The 8,837-nt window shown below is 59.6% G+C and overlaps 1 protein-coding gene across 3 annotated transcripts; it reads left to right on the top strand.

Moving 5' to 3' along the window:
- Positions 1–2,531: 2,531 nt before the first annotated feature.
- NAPRT (nicotinate phosphoribosyltransferase) lies at positions 2,532–8,758 on the top strand. Of its 3 annotated transcripts, none has more exons than XM_049826124.1 (13): positions 2,532–2,765; positions 3,381–3,463; positions 3,615–3,697; positions 3,902–4,032; positions 4,110–4,225; positions 4,342–4,535; positions 4,762–4,902; positions 5,096–5,180; positions 5,506–5,586; positions 6,906–7,008; positions 7,104–7,261; positions 7,504–7,611; positions 7,787–8,758. In XM_049826124.1, the coding sequence occupies exons 1-13, from the start codon at positions 2,579–2,581 to the stop codon at positions 7,844–7,846; spliced, it is 1,530 nt and encodes a 509-aa protein (XP_049682081.1). In that variant the 5' UTR covers positions 2,532–2,578; the 3' UTR covers positions 7,847–8,758. The 3 variants fall into 3 exon arrangements, with proteins under 3 accessions (XP_049682081.1, XP_049682072.1, XP_049682091.1); XM_049826115.1 differs by having other exon boundaries at positions 3,381–3,508; XM_049826134.1 differs by lacking the exon at positions 5,506–5,586 and having other exon boundaries at positions 3,381–3,508.
- Positions 8,759–8,837: the final 79 nt, after the last annotated feature.

Raw genomic sequence — 8,837 nt, 5'->3', positions numbered from 1 at the left:
GCTGCTCTTGATATCCTGCACAGGTCACTTCAGCTGATCATTTGGTTCGTTAAGAGCCAGGGCTGTCCTGAATGTGGCCTGTGGAAAGGGGAGGTGGCATTTCTAACCATAGGCACACGTGGTCTGTCACAGTGCCAGAGCCTGAGCTCTGGGCTCGAGTCACACAGGGCCAACACCGAGCAAACGGGAAGCGCCCCAGGGTTGTGCTGCAAGCGCTGGACGAAGCCGCAGCAGCGCCCAGCCTGGGCAATACGCAACAGCCGAATGATGATGACTCCAGCACCAGCTTTCGTGGCTGCGCTTAGTGCCCTGTGCGTGACGTACAGGTGCCAAGGGAACCTGGTGTTAAGCGGTGCCCTGCATGTGCAGTGCCTGTTGCAGGTATGTCTGGGGCCTGGCTTGCACGCTGTCCCTTGCCCTGATGTTGATGTGTCCCTTGTACCACCTGTGCCCATGCCCCGTACACCATGTGCCTGGTGTCCTGTGCACCCCTCGCCTTTCTCTGGTCTGTGTCTCCTATGTCTCGGTGTCCTCCTGTGTGCTGTTCCCTCTGTTCCATGTGTCCCTTAAGCCACCAACGTCCCATGTGCCTGCTGCCACATGTGGCCAGTGTGCCATGTGCCTGGTACTGGGGATGCTAGGTGTCCTGTGTGTCCGGTGTCCTGGGTATCCAGTGTCCCATGTGCCTGGTGTCCCATGTGTTGTCATCCCCAAAGTCCCTGGTGTTCTGGGTGCTGTCACGGCCATGGCCATGTGTGCCTGATGCTGGCTGGGCCGTGTCCCCTAGGAGTGCTACTGTGCCCTGTATGCTGCCATCCCTGGTGTCCTGTGCCCTGTCCCCCCGTGTGCTGCCATCCCTCTGTGTCCCCTGTATGCTGCTGGCCCTGTGCCCTGTGTCCCCTTTGTGCTGCTGTCCCTGGTGCTCTTGTCCCACAAGTGGGGCTCATTTACCCGCTGTGCAAGCAAATAACGCACAGAGTTGAGGTATTTTCAAATTAATTTCATTGATGCCTGTGAACAGGTGCCTGTCTCCAGGCAGTGTACCCTTGTCTCAAAAATTCTCACATTTATACAATTAACTAATACATATTCACTGTTATTTTCCTCAACGATTGGTTCTTCTTCGCCACTCATGTAAATTAGCGCGCAGACTTTGTCTTCTTCCTTCATTGTTGTCTTTTGAGTAGGTAGTATCATTTAAGTAGGTGGTCAATGAGTCGGTGGTCCGATATCCCCCTGTAAGAATTACCTTTTACCTACTTCTTTCCTAATCTAGTCAGTTCCAAGTGTTTCTTCAAGGTTTATTGACTAGACCACAATTCATTACCTTTTCTGACATAAACATAAAAGTGCCATTGTCTCTAATACTTCCTAAACCCCAAATCATGTCTACTTACTGTTTCCCTAGTTTAAATATTAACTGATGCAGGCTGTACACATGACTTGAGCAGCTCCCTGGTTCTTTCAATCATATTACACATATTAATTGATAACAGTGCCACGTGGCCCCTGTGTGATGCCATCCTTGGTGCCATGTGTGCCCTGGTGTCCTTTGTCCCCTGTGTGCTGCCATCCCTGGTGCCATGTGTGTCCTGTGTCCCCTGTTGTTGTTGTCCCCGTGTGCTGCCATCCCCAGTGGCATCCGTGTCCCCCGTTCCTGTCACCCCTGGTGCCCTGTCCCCGTCCACCCTCCCGTGCGCTGCCATCACCGGTACTAGATGTGTCCTGTTTGCTTCTGTCCCCTGTGTGCTGCCATCCCCGTGTGTCCTCTGTCCCCTGTGTGCTGCCATCCCCAGTGCCATGTGTGTCCTGTGTTCCCTGTTGTCCCCCCCCCCCCCCCCTTGTGCTGCCATCCCTGGTGCCATCTGTGTCCCCTGTGTGCTGCCACCCCTGGTGCCATGTGTGTCCTTTGTCGCCCATGTGCTGCCATCCCCGTGTGTCCTTTGTCCCGTGTGCTTCCATCCCCAGTGCCATGTGTGTCCTCTGTCCCCCCCCGCCATGTACTGCCATCCCCATGTGTCACTTGTCCTCTGTGTCCCACCATCCCTGTGTCCTGTGTGCTGCCATCCCCGTGTCCTTTGTCCCCCGTGTGCTGCCATCCCCGTGTGTCCTGTGTCCTACCATCCCTGTGCTCCGTCTGCTGCCATCCCTGCGTGTCCTTTCTCCCCCGTGTGCTGCCATCCCCGTGTGTCCTGTGTCCCCCGTGTCCCGCCATCCCTGTGCCCCGTGTCCCCCGTGTGCTGCCATCCCCGCGTGCCCCGTGTCCCCCGTGTGCTGCCATCCCCGTGTGTCCTTTGTCCCCCGTGTGCTGCCATCCCCGTGTGTCCTGTGTCCCACCATCCCTGTCCCCCGTGTGCTGCCATCCCTGCGTGTCCTGTGTCCCCCGTGTGCTGCCATCCCCGCGTGCCCCGTGTCCCCCGTGTCCCGCCACCCCCGTGTCCCTCACCCCCCCCCCCCTTCCACCCACCCCCCCCACTCCCCGCCCCGTTCCTCCTCCTCCTCCCCGCCCCGTGTCGGTCTGTCCGTGTCCGTGTGTCCCGTCCTCTCCCAGGCTGCCCCGCGGTTTTTCGGCGGGGCCATGGCGCCGCTGACAGACTTTTACCAACTGACCATGGCCTACGGGCACTGGCGGGCCGGGCGGCATCGCCTCCCCGCCGCCGCCGAGCTCTTCTTTCGCCGCGCTCCGTTCCGCGGAGCCTTCGCCGTGGCGGCCGGCCTGGCCGAGGGGCTGCGCTGCCTCCGCGCTTTCCGCTTCTCCGCCGCCGGTGGGTGTGGGGGTCTGTGGAGGGCGGGGGGGAGACGGGGAGAGGGGACCCCCCGGGAGGACTTCGAGGGGACCTTGGGGGGGGGGGGGGGTAGACAGCTCTTGGGGAGGACCTGGGGGACAAGGGAACCCCCCTGCAGGGGGACTGAAGGGAGACAGGGAGACCTCTGAGAGGGGATGGGGCGGGGGAGATATGGCCCTCAGGGAAACTTGGGGGACACCCTTCAGGGCAGTGCTCCCATGGACGGACCCTCAGGGAAACTTGGGGGACCCCTCCAGGACAGTGCTCCCACGGACAGACCCTCAGGGAAACTTGGGGGACACCCTCTGGGACAGTGCTCCCATGGACAGACCCTCAGGGAAACTTGGGGGACACCCTTCAGGAGGACAGTGCTCCCACGGACAGACCCTCAGAGGGGACCACGGTACCTTCCCAGGGCTGGGGTAGCCCCTACCTCACCCTGTCTCAATCTCTCTGGGGTGGAGGGTGATGTGAGGAGCCCCCCTACCCACAAGCCGTCACCCGTCCCCGGCACGGGAGGTTCGGTCCCTCCAGCCCGACCTGTGTCACAGGGGGACCACCGGCCCCAGTGCCCACTGAGCTCTGCCCTTGCAGACGTCGCCTACCTGCGCAGTGTCCTGCCCAGCACCACGGAGGACGCCTTCTTCGATTACCTGGCCACCCTGGACGCCTCGGAGGTGACCGTCTCTGCCGTGCCGGAGGGCTCTGTCGTCTTCGCCAGGGTGGGACGCGCTCGGTACCCTCCCCTGCTTTGGAGGGGCTGTGGGACTGTTGGCTCCCATGTCCCCGGGGAGGACGGGGACGTCACCGCCTGGCTGTCCCCCGCAGGTGCCGTTCCTGCAGGTGAAGGGGCCGCTGCTGGTGGTGCAGCTGATGGAGACCGTGTTGCTGTGCCTGGTCAGCTACGCCAGGTAGGGACATGTCCTGCTCTGGTCCCCCTGCTGCCGGGGACCACATCGGTCTCCACTGTGCCAAGTCCCACGGTGGTCCCTGCCACGACACCATGCATCGGCTGCGGTCGAGCAGAGAGGGTCCTGGAGCCCCCCCCTACCCTTAACTGTGTGCTGGCTCCACGCTCAGCCCGGCTTGATGTGACCTGTCCTTTCCTCCCCCAGCCTGGTGGCCACGAACGCCACCCGCTTCCGACTCCTTGCCGGTCCAGATATGAAGCTGATGGAGATCGGGCTCCGTCGCGCTCAGGGGCCGGACGGTGCCCTTTCGGCCTCCAAGTACTCCTACATTGGGGGTGAGTGCTGTCCCGTGGTGCCCCACGGCACCGCGGCCGCGCCGTCACCCGTGTGTGTCCCCCGTCCCTCCTCGCAGGCTTCGACTGCACCAGCAATGTCCTGGCGGGGAAGCTCTACGGCATCCCGGTATGCGGCACTATCGCCCACTCCTTCATTATGTCCTTCACCTCGCTGGAGGAGGTGCAGCCCCGGGTGAGCGTCACCGCAGGCAGGGGATGGGGATGGGGATGGGATGCTCTGCCCATGGCCGCGCTCTTGGCGCCATGGAGGATGCCACGGGGTATGCAAAGCCCATGTCCTTCGGGCAGGAGCTGCTGCCGCTGGCAGGAGGAGAGCCGGTGGATCTCCTGGCCCTGGCCAAGTCGTTGCTGCAGCGGGTGTGTGAGCTGCTGCAGACCCCCCCTGAGAAAACAAACCGGGGCGAGCTGGCCGCCTTCGTGTCCTACGCCATCTCCTTCCCGCATGACTTCCAGGGGCTGCTGGACACGTACTGCGTCAGGAGGTGAGAAAGCCAGGTCCGTCCCCACCACGGGGCGGCTTTGCCGCTGTGGTGGGGTGGGGGGATGCGTCCCTCCTCGCTTGGTGGCGTTGAAGCGGGGACGTTTCCCCCTGGCAGCATTCCCGTGCTTCGCTGTTGCCTGACGCAGGGCTTGGACCCGCTGCTGGATCCGCCCTGGGTCCCTGTCCCGCTAGACAAGGGACGCTAACCTTCTCCTCGCCCGTGCCAGGAGCGGCTTGCCGAACTTCTGCGCCGTGGCGCTTGCCCTGCACCAACTGGGGTACCGGGCCATCGGGGTACGCCTGGACAGTGGGGACCTGGCCCAGCAGTCCAAGGAGATCCGCCGAGTGTTCCGAGCCTGCGGTGCTCAGTGAGTTCCCCCACCAAGCCTGGCTTGGCTGCCACCGGTCCCCGGCTTCCCCACCTTGGGCACCCAGCACCTCCTCCTGCCAGGGTGGGAGCCCTCATGGCTCGGGGGGGATGCTGCGAGCGGACTCATTGGTGTCGTGTCCCCCCCAAAATCCTGCACCCCCTCCCTTGCTCACTCTCCTGCCCCTCGCCAGCTTCCAGGTGCCCTGGTTTGAGACCATCCCCATCGCCGTCAGCAATGACATCAGTGAGCAGAGCCTGGAGGAGTTCAGCCGGGAGGTGAGGTAGCTGTTGTCATGTCTGAGATGTCACCTTGGCTTTTGCTGGCGCTGCTGAGGTTTTGGGGTGTGTGGGGTGGACGTGAGAGTCACCTGGGACTTTCTCCTTGGGTGAGAACAGAGAAGAGTTTCTAGGCTGGGGAAAAAAAAAACAGAATAAAAAAAAAAAAAAAAGGCTTTTGGGTGGGACAGATGGACAGACAGACATTGGGCACCTTCGGGCAGAACATCCTCTAACCTGCCCGGTGGCTCTGGTTTTGGCCTGGGCTTAAAAACCAGTGGTAGGGCTGGGCTGTTGATGGCCGCTGTCTTCTCTGCTGCACCAGGGGAGCGAGATTGATATGATCGGCGTCGGGATGAACCTGGTGACATGTCCCCTGCAGCCATCGCTGGGCTGTGTTTACAAGGTAGTGGTGGCAGCAGCTCTCTGCCCTGCTTGGCTTGTGGGGCACGGGGCTCCTTGGCTTCTCCCAGGCTTTGCATGGCTGGGGCTGCGCAGCGAAGGGGGATCCAGCCCTAAGGGACAAAGCTGCGAGGCCAATATCATCAAATCATTGAATGGTTTGGGTCTGAAGGGACCTTTGAAGATCATCCCATCCAACCTCCCTGCCATGCATGGACAAGGACATCTTTCACTTGACCGGGTTGCTCAAAGCCCCGTCCAACCTGGCCTTCAACACTTCCAGGGATGGGGCAGCCACAACTTCTCTGGGTAACCTGGTCCAGTGCCTCACCGCCCTCATCTTAACAAATTTCTTCTTTACAGCCAATCTAAATCTAACCTTTCAGTTTAAAACCATTACCCCTTATCCGGTCACTACAGGCCTTGGTAAAAATTCTCTTTCTTAGAAGCCCCCTTTCTACATTGAAAGGCTGCCAGAAGGTCTCCCCAGAGCCTTCTCTTCTCCAGGCTGAAAAACCCCAACTCTCTCAGCCTTTACTCATAGCAGAGGTGTTCCAGCACGCTGATCGTTTTCCTGTCCCTCCTCTGGACCCGCTCCAACAGGTCCGTGTCTGTCTCGTACTGGGGACCCCAGAGCTGGACGCAGTGCTCCAGGGGGGTCTTACCAGATCAGAGGGGGAGAATCCCCTCCCTGGACCTGCTGGTCATGCTGCTCTGGATGCAGCCCAGGGTACGGTTGGGTTTCTTGGCTGTGAGTGCCCATTGCCGGCTCATGTCCTATTTTTCACCCCTCAATACCCCCAAGTCGTCCTTTGCAGGGCTGCTCTCAATCCCTCGATCCCCAGTCTGTGTTGATACTGGGGATTGTGCCAACCCAGGTGCAGGACCTTGCACTTGGCCTTCTTGACCTTCATGAGGTTCACGTGGGCCCTGTTCTCCAGCCTGTCAAGGTCCCTCTGGATGGCATCCCTTCCCTCAAGGGAATCAACTGCACCACTCGGCTGGTGTTACCTGCAAATTTGCTGAGGGGGCACTCAATCCCACCAGCTATGGGCTCCTTGCAAATAGAGTTTATGAGACCACTGTAACAAGAAGCTTGCAGGCAGGAGGAGGCAGGATGTCCAACTTTGGGGGGGGGGGGGGGGGAGTGTGAGGGATTTATTTTTTTTTATGATTTATTCAGTTGGTTTGCATCAGCGGTCTTCCCAGCACGTGGGGCCACACATAGAGGACACAGAGCTTGGCATGGTCTTCAGCACTGGCATGAGCTTGTGCATGTGACAAAAATAAGGTGTCCATCCTCTTCACCTCTTTCTCCTACAGCTGGTGGAGGTCAATGGCTCCCCATGCATGAAGCTCACAGAAGATGAGGAGAAGATGACAATCCCAGGGATTAAGACAATCTATCGGCTCTATGATGCTGCTGGTGAGTTGGGAGACCTTTGCCATGGTGCTGTTCTGTTAACCTGCATCCCCCGTCCCCGATGTCCTCCGCTGGCCCTTAACCTGGCACTCCTGCAGGTCACCCCTTCATGGACCTCATGGCCCTGGAGGAGGAGCCCTTGCCCAGCGCAGGACAGGAGCTGGCGATCCGTGTCCTGGGGCGGCTTGGTGAGACCAGCAAGGTTGTACCCACCACTGTGGAGCCCCTCCATCGCACGTACTTCAGAGATGGCCAGGTCAGGGGTGGCTCTCCCTTCTGGTGTTGGGTGAAGGAGCAAGCCAGGGTGGTGGTGGTGTCTTGGCAGTAATGTCAGGATCAAAGGGTTAAACCCCAATGTTTCCTTGTATCTGAGCTGTTCCCTGCCCCAACAAGTCAAGTGGTGGCATTGGAGTCCAGCCTGGAGCTGGCTCGTTGGGGATTGGGGCTGGGTGGCCGGCTCCCCACATGGAACATAATCATGCATCTCCATCCCTGCAGGTGTGTGAGCCACTGCCCAGCTTGCCAGAAGTGAGGAGCCACGCGCAGGTGTCCCTCAGCCTGCTCAGCCCTGCTCACCGCCGACTCCGTGAGCCACAGCCCTACCCGGTATGTCCGCCGCTTGCCAGGCACCATCGGTACACACCCGGGAACCTTGCCCGGCTCCAGTGGCCTGAGCTAAGCCAGCGTGGCTCCACTGCGGAGCTGCAGCGGCGCGTGGATATGGGGCTGCAGTCCCCCCTGGGGAATGCACGCTCATCATCCCTTCTCTCTCCGGTGCCAGGTGGCCGTGACAGAGAGGCTGCACAACCTCCTCACCAAGCTGCAGCAGGCCACCCAGTGAGGTGGTCCCCGTTGCCCCCCGCACTGCGCTAGCCCACACTGGGCACAGCCCCGCTTGGGACCACCTCTTCTTCCGTGCTCTTTTGAAGACCAAGTGACTAATTGGAAATTAATGGTTCTAATGACGTTGCTGCTGCGTGGTGCTAATCCGAGGACCCTGCAGGAACTGGAAGAGCACCCTGTGGTCCCAGTAGCAAAGCTGGGCATAGAGGGATGGGGCAGGCAGAGCTGGGAGGCAGCTGTCCCCGCATCCCCGGTCCTTCCCTGTCCGCCTTGGTGGCCCTGCCAACTCTGTGCCTTCTGCTGTGGCAGCACTGCCTGCCTCGGTGGCCCGGCCAGCCCTGCACCTTCACTGGTGGCAGCCCATGCCAAAGCTCCTCGGTGGCACTAGAGACCAAGTCTTGAATGCACAAGAAGGTGCCTACCGTGGAGCCTATCCCCCAGCCCACGTCCTGTGGGACATCTGTGGCAGATGGACTTTGCCCTTCCTAGTCTAGACTTTGGCTCTCTGGCCACATTTCATCTCTTTCCATTTTCTATGCGTTCCCTGGGACACGGAGGCCGGCTCCAGGCTGATGCCTATGCTCTCTAAGCTGATGTTCATAGAAGCAGTATGGCACTAATCCCCGCAACTAGCTTCATCCTAAGCAAAAAAACCCCATAAAATAAAGGCCTTTAGCCACTATGGCTACAGCCACACCATGTTTAACTCAACGTCCTTCATTTCACCTCATGGTTTATGACTGAATTAAGTTGGAATGAAAAAGAAAGGGTTGACCCATGGAAGGACCTGGGGGTGGCCCTAATGACCCTAATTCCAGTGAAAACCCCTTTGTAGCTCCATTGGGGGTAGGTCTCATGCCCAAGCAATGGTGGTTTGAAGGCTTTATCAGAACAGGGTCAAGAAAAGTTGCATGGATTGGGGAAAAAAACCTGCACAGACTGAATCTTCTCCGAGACAGGTGTATTTTCTCTTAATCCTGCCCAAATCT

Source organism: Accipiter gentilis, chromosome 2 (genome assembly GCF_929443795.1).
Source record: "Accipiter gentilis chromosome 2, bAccGen1.1, whole genome shotgun sequence".
Taxonomy (NCBI): domain Eukaryota; kingdom Metazoa; phylum Chordata; class Aves; order Accipitriformes; family Accipitridae; genus Astur; species Astur gentilis.
This window is presented reverse-complemented; position numbering and strand designations above follow the sequence as displayed.

Excerpts from the sequence above, each read along its gene's own strand:
- NAPRT (XM_049826115.1), top strand. The coding sequence starts at position 2,579 with ATGGCGCCGCTGACAGACTTTTACCAACTGACCATGGCCTACGGGCAC. Across the intron at positions 4,536-4,761 it reads GACACGTACTGCGTCAGGAG|GAGCGGCTTGCCGAACTTCT; the intron begins GTGAGAAAGCCA and ends CGCCCGTGCCAG. Across the intron at positions 7,009-7,103 it reads TCGGCTCTATGATGCTGCTG|GTCACCCCTTCATGGACCTC; the intron begins GTGAGTTGGGAG and ends GCACTCCTGCAG.